The sequence below is a fragment of the Oncorhynchus gorbuscha genome, linkage group LG10 (assembly GCF_021184085.1).
Source record: "Oncorhynchus gorbuscha isolate QuinsamMale2020 ecotype Even-year linkage group LG10, OgorEven_v1.0, whole genome shotgun sequence".
NCBI lineage: Eukaryota > Metazoa > Chordata > Actinopteri > Salmoniformes > Salmonidae > Oncorhynchus > Oncorhynchus gorbuscha.
The window spans coordinates 23,797,411-23,820,276 of NC_060182.1; the positions used below are offsets into that span (position 1 = coordinate 23,797,411).

General features: G+C 43.6%; 2 protein-coding genes and 1 pseudogene across 4 annotated transcripts; 2 read left to right on the forward strand and 1 right to left on the reverse strand.

Annotated features, from left to right (window-relative positions):
- Positions 1-13,042, forward strand: part of LOC124045710 — a 46,427-nt pseudogene extending 33,385 nt beyond the window's left edge.
- On the reverse strand, positions 12,679-15,442 carry LOC124045711 (testis-expressed protein 49-like). 3 transcript variants are annotated; one of them, XR_006840891.1, is made up of 5 exons: positions 15,297-15,442; positions 14,923-15,174; positions 14,493-14,689; positions 13,443-13,581; positions 12,679-13,354 (listed from the first exon to the last, which is right to left on the reverse strand). XR_006840891.1 is itself a non-coding variant. In XM_046365255.1 (5 exons), the coding sequence occupies exons 2-5, from the start codon at positions 15,011-15,013 to the stop codon at positions 13,306-13,308; spliced, it is 465 nt and encodes a 154-aa protein (XP_046221211.1). In that variant the 5' UTR covers positions 15,014-15,174; positions 15,297-15,442; the 3' UTR covers positions 12,679-13,305. The 3 variants fall into 3 exon arrangements, 2 of the variants coding, with proteins under 2 accessions (XP_046221211.1, XP_046221212.1); XM_046365255.1 differs by having other exon boundaries at positions 14,504-14,689; XM_046365256.1 differs by having other exon boundaries at positions 14,504-14,689; positions 15,281-15,361.
- A 585-nt stretch (positions 15,443-16,027) lies between these two features.
- Positions 16,028-21,740, forward strand: LOC124045043 (polypeptide N-acetylgalactosaminyltransferase 6-like). Its single transcript, XM_046364255.1, has 11 exons — positions 16,028-16,205; positions 17,494-18,009; positions 18,123-18,295; positions 18,563-18,712; positions 19,027-19,261; positions 19,338-19,455; positions 19,716-19,916; positions 20,090-20,221; positions 20,324-20,425; positions 20,799-20,957; positions 21,468-21,740. The coding sequence occupies exons 2-11, from the start codon at positions 17,525-17,527 to the stop codon at positions 21,579-21,581; spliced, it is 1,869 nt and encodes a 622-aa protein (XP_046220211.1). The 5' UTR covers positions 16,028-16,205; positions 17,494-17,524; the 3' UTR covers positions 21,582-21,740.
- The last annotated feature ends 1,126 nt before the right edge of the window (positions 21,741-22,866 follow it).

Consider the following 22,866-nt stretch of genomic DNA (forward strand, 5'->3'; position numbering starts at 1 on the left):
ACATACATTTAGGTTGGAGTCATTAAAACTTGTTTTTCAACCACTCCACAAATTTTTGTTAACAAACTAATAGTTTTGGCAAGTCAGTTAGAATATCGACTTTGTCCATGACACAAGTCATTTTTCCAACAATTATTTACAGACAGATTATTTCACCTATAATTCACTGTATCACAATTCCAGTGGGTCAGAAGTTTACATACACTAAGTTGACTGTGCCTTTAAACAGCTTGGAAAATTCCAGAAAATTATGTCCTGGCTTTAGAAGCTTCTAGTAGGCTAATTGAGATCAAATGAGTGAATTGGAGGTGTACCAGTGGATGTATTTCAAGGACTATCTTCAAACTCAGTGCCTCTTTGCTTGACATCATGGGAAAATCAAAAGCAATCAGCCAAGACCTCAGGAAATGTAGACCTCCACAAGTCTGGTTCATCCTTGGGAGCAATTTCCAAATGCCTGAAGGTAATAATAATAATAATAATAATATATGCCATTTAGCAGACGCTTTTATCCAAAGCAACTTACAGTCATGTGTGCATACATTCTACGTATGGGTGGTCCCGGGGATCGAACCCACTACCCTGGCGTTACAAGCGCCATGCTCTACCAACTGAGCTACAGAAGGACCACAGGTACCACGTTCATCTGTATAAATAATAGTACGCAAGTATAAACACCATGGGACCACGCAGCCGTCATACCGCTCAGGAAGGAGACGCATTCTGTCTCCTAGAGATGAAAGTACTTTGGTGCGACAAGGGCAAATCAATCCCAGAACAACAGCAAAGGACCTTGTGAAGATGCTGGAGGAAACAGGTACAAAAGTATCTATATCCACAGTAAAATGAGTCCTTTATCGACATAACCTGAAAGGCTGCTCAGCAAGGAAGAAGCCACTGCTCCAAAACCGCTATAAAAAAGCCAGACAATAGTTTGCAAGTGCACATGGGGACAAAGATCGTACTTTTTGGAGAAATGTCATCTGGTCTGATGAAAAAAAATAGATCTGTTTGGCCATAATGACCATCGTTGTGTTTAGAGGAAAAAGGGGGAGGCTTGCAAGCCGAAGACCACCATCCCAACCATGCAGCATGGGGGTGGCAGCAGCATGTTGTGGGGGTGATTTGCTGCAGGAGGGAATGGTGCACTTAACAAAATAGATGGCATCATAAGGAGGTAAAATTATGTGGATATATTGAAGCAACATCTCAAGACTTGAGTCAGGAAGTTAAAGCGTGGTCGCAAATGGGTCTTCCAAATAGACAATGACCCCAAGCATACTTCCAAAGTTGTGGCAAAATGGCTTAAGGACAACAAAGTGAAGGTATTGGAGTGGCCATCACAAAGCTCTGACCTCAATCCTATAGACCATTTGTGGGCAGAAAAAGTTTGTGCAGGCAAGGAGGCCAACAAACCTGACTCAGTTACACCAGCTCTTTCAGGAGGAATGGGCCAAAATTCACCAAACTTATTGTGGGAAGCTTGTCGAAGGCTCCCTGAAATGTTTGACCTAAGTTAAACAATATAAAGGCAATGCTACCCAATACTAATTGAATGTATGTAAACTTCTGACCCACTGGGAATGTGAAGAAAAAAAATAATAGCTGAAATAAATCATTCTCTCTACTATTATTATGAAATTTCCCATTCTTAAAATAATGTGGTGATCCTAACTGACCTAAGACAGGGAATTTTTACTGGGATTAAATGTCAGGAATTGTGAAAAACTGAGTTTAAATGTATTTGGCTAAGGTGTATGTAAACTTCTGACTTCAACTGTATGTATTAAATGCAGATACTAACTAAGCCAGATACTTCTCTCAACACTTCAGGAACGCCTCTTGCTGTCTGTGTTGCCAAGGCATGTTGCCATGGAGATGAAGGCTGACATCAACGCTAAGAAAGAAGACATGATGTTCCATAAGATCTACATCCAGAAACATGACAATGTCAGGTCAGCATAGACACAATCATCCTGGTAACCTCAGTAGCCCTGCTCTGACAACAACACATCAATAACCACAGCATTACTTGAACAAACCAAACTGACAAGAGCTATGACCTCTAAAGGCATCAGCATTATTCAGTTTGGCTGGCGGCTATCCAATGTCAGCTAGGAGAACCGAAGAGTGTGTTTCGCTTGAAAAAAGCGCAATAGAACTGTTTGCCCATTTTGAGACGCCGTAGCCAAAATAGTCCGAATTGGTTTCAGGTAATTCAAGTCCAAAACATACAAAAACGTCACAAAATGTTGTTATAATATGTACACAAACTGTTCCGAACTGTTTCGGCTGGGAAGCAGGCAGACGCCTTAACATGTTAAACAGTGTTGATGTGTTTTATTTCTTGACCTCATTTAACTGTTATTCAACGGTATCTGTTATCAAATAAAGGCAGGGTACTTGTATATTTATTCAACATTGCACATCAACATTATCGTACACACATACTGTATATACACATGCACGCACACACACACACACACACACACACACACACACACACACACACACACACACACACACACACACACACACACACACACACACACACACACACACACACACACACACACACACACACACACACACACACACACCCTTACTCAGGGCTTGGCAGAGAGCGGGCGAATTAACACTAGTAAGGGAATACTTAATTACCAGCAGCCAAGATAAGATAATCCCCAAAGAATGGGAGCTTCAGCCCAGATTCAATTAGAGCACCGACTATACACACCCACACACACACACACACACACACACACACACACACACACACACACACACACACACACACACACACACACACACACACACACACACACACACACACACACACACACACACCACACACACACACACACACCCACACCCACACACACACACACCCACACACACACACACACACACACACACACACACACACACACACACACACACACACACACACACACACACACACACACACACACACACCCTTACTCAGGGCTTGGCAGAGAGCGGGCGAATTAACACTAGTAAGGGAATACTTAATTACCAGCAGCCAAGATAAGATAATCCCCAAAGAATGGGAGCTTCAGCCCAGATTCAATTAGAGCACCGACTATACACACCCACACACACACCCACACACACACACACCCACACACACACCCACACACACACACATGCAACTAGACAGACATTAAGGCTGTGGACAGACTACCCCAACACATAACAGGAGGAGGAATGGTCATCCGATTAGTTACTGATCAACCAATCCTGTCTCTTTGTTTCTCTTCAGTATTCTGTTTGCGGACATTGAGGGTTTCACCAGCTTGGCGTCTCAGTGTACGGCTCAGGAGTTGGTCATGACGCTCAACGAGCTCTTTCGCCCGCTTCGACAAACTAGCATCTGTAAATAAGAATTTATCTTCACTCTCTTTTCACCTTCCCCCATTTTCAAATGTTCTACATTAACTAGTGTATTGCCCTTCCAATTGAATATCATTTGTTCTCAGTCCCTCCCTAACTGCCATAACTGCTTTGTCTCTCTATCTGTAGGAGAACCACTGTCTGCGTATCAAGATCCTGGGGGACTGTTACTACTGTGTGTCTGGGCTGCCTGAGCCCCGCGCTGACCACGCCCACTGCTGTGTGGAGATGGGCGTCGACATGATAGAGGCCATCTCGTGAGTATGAGGAACGTCTGTGTGTGGGGAGATGCCATATTTTCTAGACATGACAAATCATAAAATATATCATAAATGTATTGCTTCAGCCTGTTGGAGTATCATGTGTTTTTTGGAAAAACATTTAACATACATGTTCTTTGTGTAAATGTGCAGGCTGGTGCGTGAAGTGACGGGGGTCAACGTCAACATGCGTGTGGGCATCCATAGCGGCCGTGTGCACTGTGGGGTGCTGGGACTCAGGAAGTGGCAGTTTGACGTGTGGTCCAACGATGTCACACTGGCCAACCACATGGAGGCTGGGGGCAAGGCAGGGTGAGGGAGACACACACACACACACCCACACACACATGTATGCACACATGCACGTGCGCACGCAGACACACACATAGACTGACCTTGTGTCCTTCTCCCAGGAGGATCCACATCACCAAAGCCACCCTGCAGTATCTAAATAGGGATTATGAGGTGGAGCCGGGTTTCGGAGGGGAGAGGAACGCCTACTTGAAGGAGAACAGCATTGAGACCTTCCTGGTGCTGGGCTGCAGCCAGAAACGGGTCAGGGACAAAACGACTTCCTACACTTGCTAACCACCACACGTACAGTTGTATGACAGTTTTCAGGGCACTCCAAACACTGGAGAATTGAGGTTGTTCCAGGAAGAGTGCCTTTTGCATCTCTTTGATGTTTTAAGCAGACATTGTGCACCAATATTGAATTTTAAAAGCATGTTATATTAAATTAAGTGCCCTTTAATATAGACCACAAGGATAATTCAATAAATCTCGTTTTTTATATGAATAAAGAATTCAGCATTTTGACATGTCACTCTTTGCACCCCATGTGACTTCTAAGAAGATGTGTCAAAATGTGAAGTTTGCACCATCCCCTAGTTATTTTGTTGCTTTGACAAAGTAATTTCTAAAGATGATTATTTATTTCATGTTATTAGTGATTCATTTACATCAGTCCCTCATTTTAAGGTCAACCCTGTTATGTGAACTGAACTCTTGTTGCTGAGGAGTATTCCTGTCTGTAATAAAGCCCCTTTGTAGGGAAAACTCATTCTAATTGGCTGGGCCTGGCTCCCCAGTGGGTGGGCCTAAGCCCTCCCAGGTCCACCCATGGCTGCACCCTTGCCAGTCATGTGAAATCTACAGATTACGGCCTAATTGATTTTCTTACATGAACTGTAAAATCTTTGAAATTGTTGCATGTTATGTTTATATTTTTGTTCAATATATAGTTCTACAAAATATAGAAATGCGCAGTTTTCACATATGTAGACACTGGTTTGTTGCTGGAGATAATGAATATGATGTTGAAAAGTGGCAGAGTTGCCCTTTAACCTATTGAGATGGAATACTTTCTTTAATGAAGTTCAACATGTGCCCTTTATGACAGAATGTTAAAATTAAATTATTTTTGGACCAAGTTACACTATTCAAAAGGCACTGAATTGGCGGAACAACTCATTGGGTTGTCCATGTTAGCACCCATTTAATCCACTCAAGGGTTTCACCGGTTCAGTTGTCTAACCTTTGTCTCTGTCTGTGCTTTCCTCTGTGTAGAAAGACGAGAAGGCCATGATGGCCAAGATGCAGAGGACGCGGTCCAACTCCAACGAGGGCCTGATGCCTCGCTGGGTGCCCGACACAAGGTTCTCCAGGACCAAGGACTCCAAAGTCTTCAGACAGATGGTGAGACGAGACCTCTCTCTCTCTCTCTTGGCTCATTTGTGTCTCATTTGTGTCTCTCCTGCTTCTCCCCTATGTCTACTTATTGTATCCCAATAGTCTTACCCATAAATGTTACCTCACTTCAGAGTGCTCTGTGTGTCCCACTACCAGCGTTTACCAAACAAGGTCCTGGGGACCCCAAGGGATGCATGTTTTGATTTTTGCCCTAGCACTAGACAGCAGATCGAAATATTCAACAAATCATCAAGTATTGATTATTCGAATCAGCTTTGTAGTCATTGGGCAAAAAACAAAACATGCATCCCTTGGGGTCCCCAGAACCGAGGTTGGGAAACCCTGTAGTAGTCTCTCCATTATGTTCTCCAGTGTCTACCGATAGTCTCTTCTGTCTTTCCTCTCCTGTCTCCTGAGGTCCAGCTCTTCCCTACAGGGTTTATCTATTGGCTAATCCCTCTTTTTACATCTCTTGTCCGGGTTTCTGTATGTTGGTTAATCCTCCTTTTCTTTCTCTTTCTCAGGGGATTGATGAGTCGTCCAGCAAAGACAAGTGAGTAGTTATTTTTCTGAGGATGTATGGGATACACACATACACATATACACATATACACATATACACACCCACCTAAATACACACCCAGGGAGACAGGCTCACTTGCCAAAATGCACATTCACACTCTCTCTCTCTCTCTCTCTCTCTCTCTCTCTCTCTCTCTCTCTCTCTCTCTCTCTCCTCCTCCCCTTTCCAGCCGTGGTGCCCAGGAGGCAATGAACCCTGAAGATGAGGTGGATGAGTTTCTTGGGCGAGCCATCGATGCTCGCAGCATCGACCAGCTGAGGAAAGACCACGTCAAGAAGTTCCTGCTCACCTTCCAGACCTCTAGCCTAGAGAAAAAGGTCTCTGCGTACATCTCCCAGAATACTCTGGGCTTTATTTAGTTCATCCCTGGTATGTTATGTAGTTCACATTCACAGTTAATGTCTGCTGATGTTGTTTAACGGGTTCTGATCTCTCTCTGGTAGTATTCGAAGAAGGTAGACGATCGCTTTGGGGGTTACGTGGCTTGTACCCTCCTGGTCTTCTGCTTCATCTCCTTCATCCAGATTGTCATATTTCCACAGTGAGTGACACACGCGTACACACACACGCGCACACACACACACTTACTTTTCTGAGTCCTCCTGTCTGTGTGTCTCCTCCTGCAGCACCCCAGTAATGCTGGGGATCTACATCAGTATCTTCATCATCCTCGCCAACATCCTCTTCATCTGTGCCATATATTCCTGCATTAAGGTAAGACCTCCACAACACACACATTACCTACTGTACACACCCAAATGCATTCTGGACACTAAATGTTATTTCCTTTATTCCTCCTCTCTTGTAGCTGTTTCCAGCTGCGATGCAGATCGTGTCAAAGAAGATTGTCCAGTCTCGTACCAACAGCACTCTGGTGGGGGTGTTTACCATCATCCTCGTCTTCATCTCTGCCTTTGTCAACATGGTGAGACTGAACAGATTGACACACACACACCTACAGCAAACATTTCCCCACAAGTTAACATGTTTGTGCATGTCTCTTCGGTTGTAGTTTGCGTGTGACACGGAGAGTTTGGTGGACTGCATTGCCCGGGAGCTGAACATCTCTGTTTCCATGGTGACACCCTGTCTCATCCGCAACCTGTCTGTGTCGGTAGATGGGGGTCTAGAGATTTGTCCCAGCCAGGGCCCCTCATGTCCCTTCCCAGAGGTGAGTGGGTGTGTCACCGATGTCAGGTTGTATACTGATGTCTTATATGTTCTTTATAAATAACAGGTTAATCTGATCATCAATCAATCCTCTCTGTCCTTCTCTCCCTCAGTATTTCAGCTACAGTGTGCTGCTGACCCTGCTGGCCTGTTCAGTATTCCTCCAGATCAGCAGTATAGGGAAGCTGGCCCTCATGCTGCTCATCCAGCTCACCTTCCTGCTGCTGGTGGAGTGGCCACAGGTGGCGCTGTTCGAAAATGCTGACCTCTTTGTCACCTCCAAAGCCCTGTGAGTACTGGGGCTGCGTTCAGGAGGACACAACGTTGTAGTCATCAATGTTTTTGACTAAACCATTTTCTTTCTTTTTCTCATCCAGTGATTTCAATGAAACTATTCAATGGTCCAGTTTCAATGAAACTACAGTCGAGTGGTAAGTTTGGATTCAAAGCCTTTCTGAAATCATTATTTGAAATCTGTGTAGGTGTGCATATGACCCATTTTCTCTTTCTCTGATCCACTCTCTCTCTGCAGTTTGGTTTGTTTCTTGGTTTTCTTTCTAACTGTGCCTCTCTGACCTTTCTTTCTAACTGTCTCTCTGCAGCCCGTTCAGTGTGACCAAAGTATCTCTGAGAGTCATGACTCCTGTGATTCTCACTGTATTTGTGCTGGCGCTCTACCTCCATGCCCAGCAGGTGGAGTCCACTTCACGCCTCGACTTCCTCTGGAAACTACAGGTACCATAGGCCTACAAAGGGGCACTCCTCTACCTTGACTACAGCAGAACATAGTGTAGTATAATATGTCCCCACCTATCTTAACCTTTTTCCCTCATGTCCTCCTTCCAGGCCACAGAGGAGAAGGAGGAGATGGAGGAGCTTCAGGCCTACAACCGCCGTCTCCTCCACAACATCCTGCCCAAGGACGTGGCGGCTCACTTTCTGGCACGTGAGCGCCGTAACGACGAGCTCTACTACCAGTCCTGTGAGTGTGTGGCCGTCATGTTCGCCTCCATTTCCAACTTCTCTGAGTTCTATGTAGAGCTGGAGGCCAACAATGAGGGAGTGGAATGTCTTAGGCTGCTCAACGAGATCATTGCCGACTTTGACGAGGTAAAGAGGGAGGGGAGGGGGGGGGAGATGGTAGATTATGGAATTGTGGACGCTTAGTGTCATTGTGAATTCCGTGTCTTTTGCCCTTTGGTGCATTTTCAGTACAGTCATCGTTGGCCTCATGCAATTAAAATAAGATACAGTTTTGGCCAAACTCAAACCTGAGGCTTTGTGTTTTGTCCTACTCTCAGATCATCAGTGAGGAGAAGTTTCGTCAGCTGGAGAAGATCAAGACTATTGGCAGCACCTACATGGCCGCCTCGGGTCTCAATGATTCCACCTACGACCGTGAGGGCCGCTCCCACATCACGGCTCTGGCCGACTATGCCATGAGACTGAGGGAACAGATGAAGTACATCAATGAGCATTCCTTCAACAACTTCCAGATGAAGATAGGTGAGTCTGAAAAAGCTCAACAAAGCTTTAAACAAACTGAGGTTAAATAATATCACGTGAAGTTCTGAAACACAGACAGGATTGAGTGGAATAGGAACCAGTGTTGCAGAACAGAGAGAGTGTTGGTTAATAGGAAATATGGTTGGATGCATGAGTTTGCATGAGTTTGGTATGAATAACCGCTATGTTTATGAATCTATGATCTCTCTCTCTTTTTTCAGGTCTGAATATTGGGCCAGTGGTCGCAGGGGTGATTGGAGCACGGAAGCCCCAGTACGATATATGGGGCAACACGGTCAACGTAGCCAGTCGCATGGACAGCACAGGAGTCCCAGACCGCATTCAGGTATGGAGGATGTCAATCAGTTAACACTCAGTAGGTCATACTCCGTTCCTAATAAGCATAGTGTATGCCGGTCAAAAATGCACATTTTCCCACTCTCCTCAGGTTACCACGGACCTCCACCAGGTGCTTTCAGATATAGGATATGTTCTGGAGTGCCGTGGGGTCGTTAAAGTCAAGGGCAAAGGGGAAATGACGACCTACTTCCTGAATGATGGACCGCCCAATAGTTAGCAGCCGTGGCAGCACTAGCCGGGACCATTCCCGCGGCAGCACTACTGAGGGAGGACTCGCACCGCGAGCTAGCGGCTAACAACTAGCGATGCCATCACTTGAAACCCAAGCCAAGAGAAAATACTTTGAGACTCCAGGACTTGAGAAGGAAAATGTTCTTATGTGGCAGCCATGTTTTGGCGCCCGCACACATGGAAGGACAGGTGTTTTTCTCATGTCTAGCCTTTCTCTCAGGCTACTTTAAAGATGCAAAGTCTGTTTATTTAAAACAACGCCTTTAGCCTGTGTCAAAAAAAGAAAAAGGCTGTACATAAGGCTACTTTTTATTTGACATCATTTTCTGTGATTTTTATTTTTTTTCATGATTTCTTTTCAGCAAAATTATGAAACAGGTACTCATGTTTTATTTCTGGGTTACTTATTTATTTTAATCTTGATGTTTTGTGCAAAAATTCCTTTATGAAAAAGTCTGAATACATACGTGCACAAATATCCAGTTTATTACACGTTTATAAGTGTGTATGTACATGCATATTTGTGTGTATGAATATGTGTATAAATTGAAGGAAAATATTGACCAAAGACCAAAGTATTTACGAAAAACAAGGCAAGACATGTCTGTTATGTTCTCGCAAAAGTCTGCAATGATCACCAACTCAATCTGTTGCACGGTAGTACCCTCAGTCTTTTTAGTACAGTGCTGGCAAATGCTATTAATCAATATGGGCAAAATGTGTAACAACTTTCATTTGGTTGATCAATCAGCCAGCAAAGAGGTCCAGTACAGTTTATCATCGATGACATCTATATGATTACTCTGCCTCCATCTCTAAAATTATTATTATATTATTTAAGATTAAATAGAGGCTGGTAGCCTTTTTTAAGTCCTGGGGAGAGGGTTCAACCTGTTGGTTCAACAAAATAAGAGGAAATAGGATGGTCCCCCCACTCCTCAACCCTTGTCAAATTTGTTACCCCCACCATGGCTCAGTCCAGCTATAACAGTTCGAGCACCCAAGGCACAATTGTATACGGTAAAGGCATACTGTCAACTGCTCCACCCCTTTCAAATGTGTCCCTTTCCATTTGTTTTGCAAATGGAAATTAAAGGACTCAAAACTAAAAAAGATGTTCCAGAACCAGAGGGGAAAGCCTGGGCATTAAATACAATGGTACCGGACAGGCGCCTAAGATGTTCCAGAACCAGAGGGGAAAGCCTGGGCATTAAATACAATGGTACCGGACAGGCGCCTAAGATGTTCCAGAACCAGAGGGGAAAGCCTGGGCATTAAATACAATGGTACCGGACAGGCGCCTAAGATGTTCCAGAACCAGAGGGGAAAGCCTGGGCATTAAATACAATGGTACCGGACAGGCGCCTAAGATGTTCCAGAACCAGAGGGGAAAGCCTGGGCATTAAATACAATGGTACCGGACAGGCGCCTAAGATGTTCCAGAACCAGAGGGGAAAGCCTGGGCATTCAATACAATGGTACCGGACAGGCACCTAAGATGTTCCAGAACCAGAGGGGAAAGCCTGGGCATTAAATACAATGGTACCGGACAGGCACCTAAGATGTTCCAGAACCAGAGGGGAAAGCCTGGGCATTAAATACAATGGTACCGGACAGGCACCTAAGATGTTCCAGAACCAGAGGGGAAAGCCTGGGCATTAAATACAGTGGTACCGGACAGGCGCCTAAGATGTTCCAGAACCAGAGGGGAAAGCCTGGGCATTAAATACAGTGGTACCGGACAGCCGCCTAAGATGTTCCAGAACCAGAGGGGAAAGCCTGGGCATTAAATACAGTGGTACCGGACAGGCGCCTAAGATGTTCCAGAACCAGAGGGGAAAGCCTGGGCATTAAATACAGTGGTACCGGACAGGCGCCTAAGATGTTCCAGAACCAGAGGGGAAAGCCTGGGCATTAAATACAATGGTACCAGACAGGCGCCTAAGATTTTCCAGAACCAGAGGGGAAAGCCTGGGCATTTAAATACAGTGGTACCAGACAGGCACCTAAGATTTTCCAGAACCAGAGGGGAAGTCTGGGCATTAAATACAGTGGTACCAGACAGGCGCCTAAGATGTTCCAGAACCAGAGGGGAAGGCCTGGGCATTAAATACAGTGGTACCAGACAGGCGCCTAAGATTTTCCAGAACCAGAGGGGAAAGCCTGGGCATTAAATACAGTGGTACCAGACAGCCGCCTAAGATGTTCCAGAACCAGAGGGGAAAGCCTGGGCATTAAATACAGTGGTACCAGACAGCCGCCTAAGATGTTCCAGAACCAGAGGGGAAAGCCTGGGCATTAAATACAGTGGACAGCCGACAAAGATGTTCCAGAACCAGAGGGGAAAGCCTGGGCATTAAATACAGTGGTACCGGACAGGCGCCTAAGATGTTCCAGAACCAGAGGGGAAAGCCTGGGCATTAAATACAGTGGTACCAGACAGCCGCCTAAGATGTTCCAGAACCAGAGGGGAAAGCCTGGGCATTAAATACAGTGGTACCGGACAGCCGCCTAAGTTTGAATCGCTAACGAGTATTTTCTAAAGAAAGAAGGAAATAAATATATATATATATTAGGCTGAATACTGTGCTTTGTAATCTTGAAGGGGCATAACTATTTTCACTGTGAGGTTTTTATGATACTTCAAACTGCTTTTTTGCCTAACTTAACTGCTTTAAAGCATGTCTGTGGTATCCTGTTTTCGATTCTGTTTGTTTTAACGTTGAGTATTTTTTTATCACCTATGTATACATAATTTGTATTAACCTTATGGTTGTTGTTATTATGATGAATTATTACGCTTATGATGATTCCATTCCAACGATAAGGATCAAAGGGCAGAACGCTTTCTTGTAAAATGCCAGACGTAAAAGCTCAAGCTCAATGGTACCAACTGATCAACTGCAGCCAACTACAGTATTTCAAACACTGGCCCTAGATTTGATCACTCATACTCATTAGATGTCGCTTTTCCACAGATATACAGATTGTACACTGTACCTTTTCATTGAGCAAACACTACTGCAGGACTAAGCTCAGTCAGGTTATGCACTGATCCCATCCTTATCAGATTTCAGGGCCCTCCTCAGAGACAGAACACAATCAGCAGTGTGAGCAGTATTAGAACTCTGTCTTAATTGAACAAGCCACTGGAGAATACAGTGGGAAGAGGAACTGAGTTTCATAGAGGCAGAGAAATCGAGGGAAGGATAGACAGCCTGTGAAAGCTAATGGAAATAATTTACTGACCTTAGCATTGACTCAACACGGACTTTATTTAGTTAATTTTGAATTTCCCATAACATCTTCATGTTGACACTAAAAGTTGATAATGTTCGTCCCAAAGCAAGCTAATAGCCTCATGTTATTGGCCCCTTCCCGTGTAGTGATGTTTGGCCTTGAGCGTGTGGGACCGCCGTGGAAAAGTAAAGGTCTTGGGGTCAATAATAACTGAGGTTGTGCCCAATCGAGAGTGATTAACATAGAAATAGAATACATAGAATGGATGTGGTTATTAAGATGATGCACGTTTTATTCTATTTCTACAGGCTGTCTTGTCTTTGGGTTGGGTGGCTGTTAATTGTTGACTCTTGGGATGTTTTTAGGGCACAGATGAGGGGAGGGTCATCCCAGAACTACTGAAAGTGTGTTTTGCTCAAGCCTGATGAATCCGGCCCCCTTCTTTTTGTTTTCTACCCTTGTGTTGAAGGAGTTCAGAAGGCACCGTTTTTCCTGAAGTGAAGGACAAAAAGAGTTTAGGACTATGACAGACAAAATAAAATTTCCCCTTGAAGAATTTTTAAAAATAAAAACAATGGCTGTTTTATGTGGTGTTGATTGCTGTTAATGTGTGCGGCTTTCTTTACCTGTTGTAAAAACTAGGATTACCATTGGCTGATTGTCATTGAGCAGATGCTGACCAACGAAATTATTAGGTGAGAGCAAGCAGTCACAGATACCCAATACATTTCATAACATGCTATGATGAATGAAAATGTCTCAGTTTATTAAACCACAATAGTCCTTAGAGTGTAAAGGTCCCAGAGGTCTTTGGATGGGATTGTGTGTATGTTACTGCAGGAGTGGAAATCAGAATAAGCTGAACTCTCGGTCCGTCATTGACATCTCTTTCACAAACCTGAGTAAGAACAGGAGGCAGAGGGTGAGCAGGCCACTGACACATCTGACTTCAAGAAACAAATGTTAGAATCCGACATGACACTCACTTGGTCATCTCACTGTTCTTGCGGGGGAATCGTCTGACTTGGGTCCAGGGTTCATGCATCTTTCCTTGGCCTCCATTAGACATCCACCATCCACACTGATGGCTGTCTGTCAGGGGCACGGAGTACAGCTGATTCGGGGCTAGAGAAGAGTGAGTACATGTCACTCAATGTTGATCCACGGTGTGCCCTTGCCTTCGGTTTAGTAAAATGTATACTGAACAAAAATATAAATGCAACAATTTAATTGATTTTACAGTTCATATGAGGAAATCAGTCAATTGAAATAAATGTATTAGGCCCTAATCTATGGATTTCACATGACTGGGAATATAGATATGCATCTGTTGGTCACAGATACCTTTAAAAAAAATGGGCCTCAAGATATCATTACTGTATTTTTGTGCATTCAAATTGCCATCGATAAATTGCAATTGTGTTTGTTGTCCATAGCTTATGCCCGCCCATAACATAACCCCACTGCCACCATATGGTACTCTGTTCACAACGTTGACATCAGCAAACCGCTCGCCCACACAACGCCATACATGTGGTCTGCGGTTCTGAGGCCAGTTGGATGTACTGCCAAATTTTCTAAAACCACATTGGAGGAGGCTAATGATAGAGAAATTCACATTAAATTATCTGACAACAGCTCTGGCAATATCAAGTGCACGCTCCCTCAAAACTTGAGACATCTGTGGCATTGTATTGTGTGACAAAACTGCACATTTTGTCTTCTATTGTCCCCAGCATCAGACGCACCTGTGTAATGAACATGCTGTTTAATCAGCTTCTTGAAATGTCACACCTGTCAGGTGGATGGATTATCTTGGCAAAGGAGAAATGCTCACTAACAGGGATATAAAGAGAGAAATAAGCTTGTTGTGCATATGGAACATTTCTGGGATCTTTTATTTCAGCTCATGAAACCAACACTTTACATGTTGCGTTTATATTTTTGATCAGTGCATTTCATTCAAACCGAAATGTTGAACAGCTAAGGCCTACCACCTGTACATGAAATGATAAGTGATACTTAAGAGTACTCACATCTAACTTACATCTTGGTATCTGAACCCGTTTGAGCATCTCTCTGTATCGCCCCTGGCTCCCTTGGTGTATGTCTTGGCTGAAGGGAGAAGGCTGGTTGTAGATACTGCCGGTATCAGTGCATTTTGGGGGTCCCCTCTGGACTTGGATGGAGGGCAGTCCTGACTGTTTAGCCCAGCTCCTTGAATCCACCTCATCTATAAAAGCAAAGGCAGGTTGTTCCGGCATGACCACTTGTACCTTCGAATGATGATCCCATGTCAGGACAGATAAAGCAAAGCTATGACATTTAAAATTCATACTTATTCTGCTTGTTTTAAACTGACCACTTAGCTAAGTTAACGTAGGTAATTAGCAAGTAACGTTAAGTCAGTGTAAACAAATTAACACAGATAACGTTACAGTACAGCAACGTTAGCTAAGCACTCACCACCGGGAGAAGCAGACGATCTCGGACTCAATAACATATTGTCTCCGATGGGGTTTTGATAGCCCAAATTCGTTATCCCGAAGAAAGCCATAAAGTAACGTTACCGTCGCCAGCAACAGTCTGAAGCTGTTTAGGATAGCAGGAAAATGTGGGAAAGGCAAGCAATTGCCTCTGTAAATAAATCACGACTTCTGTTTTACGCAGGACCATGGTAACAAGCGCCACCAATCAGATGGCGTTCCAGACATCAGCCTGTGAAGAAACAGAAACTGTTTAGAAAGGTGCAACGTTACAAAACGTTCAGATAGAAATGCATTTTGACAGATTATCTTCTGTCTTGTAGAATTAGGCACAATACCAGATTTGTTTATTACATTTGTATCTATAATGTTCTGAATGAGCGGATTCGATGATGCTGTGACACCGAGCACCAGGCAAAGGCCCTTCACGTCATCGGGCGAAAGCATCAAGGATGGGAATGCCTTTCTCAAATCGAACAGTAAATCGAAAGCAATCACCTCTGCATGGGAAAACACAGAATCCGACTAATTACTACACGTTCTTAATTACGTGTTTGAGCTGATTTCGCCGTGAGCATTGAACGGGGCACTTGGCTCATACATGGGAGGCAAAACACGGGCGCCGGGGCTAGATGAATCGAACACCCTCAGAGTTTCACTCGTTGAATTCACCCCTGTGCTAGAAATTCCATCATGCTTCAGGTGTACTGCTCAAGTCTATGGATAGGCCTAGTCACCTATATTGTTGAGAATAAAAGCATAAAATAAATTAGCAGATAATAGCAGTAATAGTTTTCCCTTATGACGACCATTACACACATAATGTGTTAAGCCTGTGCATATTAATATTCTACTAGCCTGGATTCAACCATTGAAAAAACTATGGTTGATTAAAAACGATTAGGCCAGAGCCACTTGGATGAATCTAATAGTTTAATTAAACTATGGAGAAAAATGTTATTGTTCAATTATCCAGCACACGCACATTCGTAAAACAAACAAACATAGCTAGGTTTTTGTACACTGTTGCTTATAAACAAACGTTGCAGATATTGAATGCAGCCCATGTTACCAGTCGTTGTTATCACTGTAATGGCACGCACCTGCTGCACTCAATGCCATGTGGCGTCAGTATAGATAACTACGCCGCAGTTTTGAATAATTGTACAAAGAAGAGATAAAAGACAAGAAAACGTGGCTAGATTCTTGAATTTTGGTCTTGAAATAGGCTACATCTGGGTGGTCTGGTTTTCAGCTAAAAAGGTAAATGCCATGCTCTCATATGATTCCTAACATGGGGTAGTTGACTGACAAGGGTGGGTTTTTAAAGCTCTTATGCATTCATATGTGGAATATGTCATGTGGTCTTATAGATCAGGTTTTCCAGAACTGGGTTCGGCTGCAAAAGGTGAATGGGAAGATGGAACAGCTGTCACATAAAAAAGAGGATTTAGTGAGAAGTTCATGAAGTAGAGTGAATTTAACATTATGGTCTATTGGCCAATTTTGTCACATTTCATCAGCCTAAACTAGACAAAATGATGTATGTAAGTAAAGCAGGTAATAGCTGTGACAGTCTCTTCTAGAGGGCTTCAGAAGTCACAATCTAAATAGACCATAAAAAAATCTTCTTTCCAATACAAACTTGCTGTATGAGACATTTTGGTCTCTTTTCCTACAGACTTATTAGACACACTGGCTTCGTCTGTAAGGTATTCCAAGAGGCTTCAAACAAGGGTTGTCACCATACCATTGTTCCAATACTATACCAGATTTTCCATGGCAAGAAATAAAACACAAATTAGACTAAACTCGATGGTCCTATTAAACACCTACTTCATGTAGAATTGTGGGTGCTATAGCTTGCAAAATAAACACATGTGACTCTGGGGGACAACTTAATGCTGTTTGTTTTTTTCCTTTCCACAATAGTCCCGAGTATTGTGAAACTGGAATTGTAATCACACAATATTATGGCTGGCATGCATGAGTTTTCTTTTGCTGTTTCTCTCATAGTAAACATATGTTCCAGCTGTTTATAATGAACGAGGAACTTGTGTAGTCTAATCCTCTGTCTCATGGAGAGAGATGCTTGACATGCTCCAGTTCAGCATGAAGTCAGTGTTTAGTGTTTGAAGGCTCTGTTTAGTCAAATTCAAGATTAGCCAGTTTTACATCTCCTTTCAATTTGTATTCTACCCACAACTTTCATTCTACCTTATGTGAACAAATAGAAAGCCATATTTATACAGACAAGTGTGAAGGGAAGAGCTACACGGGAGGATACAGACTGCTTTGTCTGTTCATAGAGAACAAAGCTTTTATTAGGCACTCTGTATTTACATATCACACAATGAAGCTTCTCAGAGGTGTCCCCTGACCTCTGTTTCCTTTTGCTATTGTAGAATGTAGAACTGATAACTCTGACAGATACCGGTTACTGTAAACTGTTAGAATTTCTCCTCGATTAACAATAGTATGTAATTAGTTGTAGTTTGGATGATGTGATAGAGTCATCACCTGACTCATGTCTTTATCACTCCTGTTTCAGCCCTGTGGTCGTTCTCTGGTACGCCGGCACAATGCGTGCGTTCTCCCGCCGTCACACACTTCCCTTTAAGCTTGCCATTCTAGCAGGCTCCCTCTTCCTGGTCCTACTGCTCGTCATGCAGTACGACGTGGGAGGTGGGACTTCCCCTGAACCCTGGCTCCGAGAGCTGTCGAACAAACAGTCACAGGTGATGGGTGTGGTCAGAGGTGCTGTGTCAAACATGGGCTTCCAGATTGGTGCCCCCCTGCCCCTTCCCTCGGAGCGTGGGACCAACTCCTTTGATCCCCGCTGTCCACCTGGGTTCTACAGCATAGATGAGCTTCAACCTCACCTGGAGAGGCCCCTACAGGACCCAGAGGAACCCGGAGCCTACGGCCGACCGTTTGTGATGGGCAGGATGACCCCTGCAGAGATTAAAGAGAAGCAGGATGGGCTGACCAAAAATTGTTTCAACCAATTTGCCAGCGACCGTATCTCACTTCACCGCAGCCTGGGAAATGACACACGCCACCCAGAGTGAGTACAGGAGGACTGAAGGGAAGCTAGTTTGGAGTGATCTGTACTGTATGGTTGTGTACAATCGAAGCTTATCTAGCAGATCCCTTGGAGAATAGTCTCTTTGTTGTCAGTTGTGCAGGTCAAAGGTTCCGGCGCTGCCCTCCTCTCCCCACCACCAGTGTGATCATCGTGTTCCACAACGAGGCGTGGTCCACCCTCCTGCGGACCGTTTACAGCGTCCTGCACACTGCTCCTGCCTCCCTGCTCACAGAGATATTACTGGTGGATGACGCTAGCACAGACGGTAAGTGTGGTATGGAAGGTGTTGTGAGACTTTCCTGGTACAGACAGACCTTTCAGACTTTGCCGTTATCAACCGTTTATGTATTTGCAATCGGGAGCACATGCGTTATTCCCCTACTGCTCTCTTCCTCTTCACAGTGACATTAATAGAACAATGCCAGAGTATAAAATAACTCCTAGTAGCACTTTTCTCAGTAGAATAGATATCTACCTCTGTGGATAGATTTAATCCAGCTGTATTTTACCATCCTCATGCAATGGTTTTCAGATCACCTGAAGTCTCGTCTGGATGAGTATGTCCTGCAGCTGAAGATTGTGCGTGTGCTACGACAGCGGGAGAGGAAGGGATTAATCACTGCCAGGCTACTGGGGGCACAGACGGCTCAAGGAGAGATCCTCACCTTCCTGGATGCCCACTGTGCGTGTCCCAGCAGACACTGCAAACCATAGAATTAGAATACAATTTTAGTAACTTATTAAGCTATAAACCCGGTTAGGAAGTGCTTTCATTGCCAGAAGCTCCTATCACTTTTGACCCTTGACAGCTGATCAACTACTTTATACTACTTCTAAGCATCATCATCAAAGCCCCTTAGATCTGATTTTAAATGAGGAAAACGGTAACGTTTTGAAGTTGTCATTACATTAGTCAGTTAAAAGAAACTGAAGATGATTAGTGAGGGAATATATGAATATGATATTTCTGTTTGTCTCATTTTCATCCCTGGTTAGGTGAGTGCTTCAATGGCTGGCTGGAGCCCCTCCTGGCTCGGATAGTGGAGAATCCCACTGCTGTGGTCAGCCCTGAGATAGTCATCATTGACCAAAACAACATGAAGTTTGCCAAACCCCTCGCCACAGCTCGTGCCCGTAACCGTGGAAACTTTGACTGGAGCCTTGTCTTTGGGTGGGAGCAGATCCCTGAGGAAGATCAAAAGAAACGCAAGAATGAAACTTATCCTGTCAGGTACTTTATACATACCCACACACACTCACTCGTGAAGTGATGTCATACTGAACATAAATATACTGTCTACTCCTAGGACTCCTACCTTTGCAGGTGGTCTGTTCTCTATTTCTAAGACTTACTTTGAGCACATTGGGACCTATGACGACAAGATGTTGATCTGGGGAGGTGAGAATGTCGAGATGTCCTTCAGGGTAAGTTATGTGGAAGGGCAGGAAGTACATCCACAATCATGTTGGCCTGACTGATGGTGGTGGTTAATGTAGACTTTAATGCCCTCTGCTGGTCAAAGCAGACACTGCTTCTTTCTGTTTTCTGATTCCCTTCATGGTTACTTATTATCTTCCCTAGAATACTTTTATTCAGTCACTGTTGTGCCAAGCTTGAGCCTCGACCATTCAGCCCATGCCCTTTTCTGTGTTTACTCCTTTGACCTGGAATGTCCTTCTTGTAGGTGTGGCAATGTGGAGGCCAGCTGGAGATCATACCCTGCTCAGTGGTGGGACATGTGTTCCGCAGTAAGAGCCCTCACACCTTCCCCAAAGGCAGGTCGGTGATTGCCCGCAACCAGGTGCGTCTAGCCGAGGTCTGGATGGAGGACTACAAGCAGATCTTCTACCGCAGGAACAAGAAGGCTGCCACCATAGCCAAAGAGGTTGGGTATAGTGTCCCCTCAATGTTTTACACATGGCACTGCTGGGGGTCTAGGTGCTGTTCTCTCACAGTTACACATGGCTCTTTTGTAAAGAGTGGTACTGTATCCTGCATTATTGTTTACATTATGTAAAAATGACCATCATTGCTTTGTTCTTCTTCCTGTTCACTCAGAACACATATGGTGACATCTCTGAACGCCTCAAACTCAAAGAGAAGCTAAGCTGCAAAAACTTTACATGGTACTTGCACAACGTTTACCCAGAGGCCTATGTTCCAGACCTCACCCCTGTCATGTTTGGAGCGGTAATGTTATTTAACTTTCATTAGAAATTGTATTGTCAGTCTATAAATGTACATCCACTTTTTTTAATGTGTATATATTCTGCTAAAATGATATTTTATCAGCTCAAGAACTCTGGCTCAAAGACATGCCTGGATGTGGGAGAAAAGAATAAGGGTGGGAAACCGGTTATCTTATACACATGCCACAACATGGGAGGAAACCAGGTACTTTAATCTAGATATAAACTGAGTGGTTTTGAGCACTTAATGCTGATTGGCTTACAGCTGTGGGACATCATGCCATATACCACGGGTATGACAAATAATTTATTTTTACTGCTCTAATTACTTTGGTAACCAGTTTATAATAGCAATAAGGCATCTATGGAGTTTGTGGTAAATGGCCAATATACCACGGCTAAGGGCTGTTCTTTAGTACGACGCAAAACGGAGTGCCTGGATACAGCCCTTAGCCGTGGTATATTGGCCATATACCGCACCCCCTCGGGCCTTATTGCTTAAATATACAATATGCGGAGCCATGTGTGCATGTTTATAATTGCCACAGGTTTTTTTCTAACATAACATTTGTGTGTAGTATTTTGAGTACACGTCCCACCAAGAGCTTCGTCACAACATGCGTAAGCAGCTGTGTCTACATGCGACCCCCGGGGCAGCGCCGGTGTCCATAAAGCTCTGCCGCCTGAAGGGCAAAGGAACCACAGTGGCCCCGGCGCAAGTGTGGCATTTTACACCGGTATGTAACATGACATTGTAAACTGTCTATATATATATATATATATATATATATTTTTTATCGGTTAGTTTTTCACATTGTCACTCTAATAATCAGTGCACATCTTCTCCACTGCTCTGAAAGTGTTACTGCAGGTCTTGTACATGGGTATGTTTCAAATACAGTATGTGGAAACCCTTTTCTCCTTAATCAAATTACTGATTGAGGCTTGTATGTCATGCAACACAAGGGCATTAACGACTTCACAGTATAGTTTAGTTTTAGATGCACTATTGTTAAGTGACTGTCCCACTGGATGTCATAAGGTGAATGCACCAATTTGTAAGTCGCTCTGGATAAGAGCGTCTGCTAAATGACTTAAATGTAATGTAAATGTATACACATGCTGTTACACACATTAGCTATGTTCATGCTGCACTTTTCAGAAGGCAAGTGCAGAACAGAGCATTGTGGTCACTTGCAGTGCACAGTAGCCTTTTATTCTGCTCATTATTGTTTGTGTTCACACAGGGTTCTCTCCTTAAGAATCCCTCCTCGGGAAAATGCTTGACTGTAGACGGAGGTGAAGTGGTGATGAGTAGCTGTGACTTGGCCAATCTCAGCCAACACTGGGATCTCAGCTGACCAATGGGATCCAGGGAGGAAGGAGGATCACTGACATCATCCATTACATTTGGGAGCCCTGCCCTTTTTGATGACAACACATGTATTTCTGAAATATGGGACCCTGTGCAGTTTGACCCAGTACTTTATTTCTGTATTTACTAAAGAAGTTGAAAAGTTTGAGGCTGTTTAATGTTTTATTCTAGAGGATCCCGATTTTAGATGAGTTTGTAGAAGTTTAAGTTTTTACACTTGAAAATTTGCTTAATTCTTTAATCACTAGGCCAAAGGGCCTAGATAGTACCAGTCAAGTTTGAACACCTACTCATTCAAGGGTTTCTTTTTAAAACTATCTCTATACTGCAGAGTAATGGGTAAGACAAGTATGAAATAACACATGGAATTTTGTAGTAGCCAAAAAAGTGTTAAACAAATCAAAATATATTTGAGGTTCTTCAAAGTAACCACCCTTTGACAGCTTTGCACACTCTTGGCATTCTCTCAACCAGCTTCATGAGGAATGCTTTTCCAACAGTCTTGATGGAGTTTCCATATGCTTTTCCTTCCCTCATCCCAAACCATCTCAATTGGGTTGAGGTTGGGTGATTGAAGGCCAGGTCATCTAATGCAGCGCTCCATCACTCTCCTTGTTCAAATGATAGTCCCACTAAGCGCAAACAGATGTGATGGTGTATCGCTGCAGAATGCTGTGGTAGCCATGCTGGTTAAGTTTGCCTTAAATTCTAAATCAGACCACGTCATCAGCAAAGGACCCCCCCCCCTCAAGCTCCTCCATGCTTCTAGGTGGGAACCACCATGTCATGCTTATTTGAGCTGTTCTTGTCCTCTTTTATCGTTCACCTACTGTGTCTCAAAGACACGGTGGCTGGAAGCCCAAATTTACAATATTTGGATTTAACACTTTTTTTTTTGGTTACAACATGATTCCATATGTGTTATTTAATAGTGTTGATTTCACTATTCTACAATGTAGAAAATAGTGTAAAAAAATGCTAGAATGATTGTGTGTGTGTGTGTGTGTATATATATATATATATACACACTGCTCAAAAAAAATAAAGGGAACTCTAAAATAACACATCCTAGATCTGAATGAATGAAATATTCTTATCAAGTACTTTTTCTTTACATAGTTTAATGTGCTAACAAAATCACACATTATCAATGGAAATCAAAATTATCAACCCATGGAGGTCTGGATTTGGAGTCACACTCAAAATTAATGTGGAAAACCACACTACATGCTGATCCAACATTGATATGTCCTTAAAACAAGTCAAAATGA

Coding starts and splice junctions, on each gene's coding strand:
- LOC124045043 (XM_046364255.1), top strand. CDS start 17,525: ATGCGTGCGTTCTCCCGCCGTCACACACTTCCCTTTAAGCTTGCCATT. Junction 18,296..18,562: donor GGATGACGCTAGCACAGACG/GTAAGTGTGGTA, acceptor AATGGTTTTCAG/ATCACCTGAAGTCTCGTCTG. Junction 19,456..19,715: donor ATGTCGAGATGTCCTTCAGG/GTAAGTTATGTG, acceptor TCCTTCTTGTAG/GTGTGGCAATGTGGAGGCCA.
- LOC124045711 (XM_046365255.1), bottom strand. CDS start 15,013: ATGGCTTTCTTCGGGATAACGAATTTGGGCTATCAAAACCCCATCGGA. Junction 13,582..14,503: donor ACGGGTTCAGATACCAAGAT/GTAAGTTAGATG, acceptor ACTCTTCTCTAG/CCCCGAATCAGCTGTACTCC. Junction 13,355..13,442: donor AAGAACAGTGAGATGACCAA/GTGAGTGTCATG, acceptor GTTCTTACTCAG/GTTTGTGAAAGAGATGTCAA.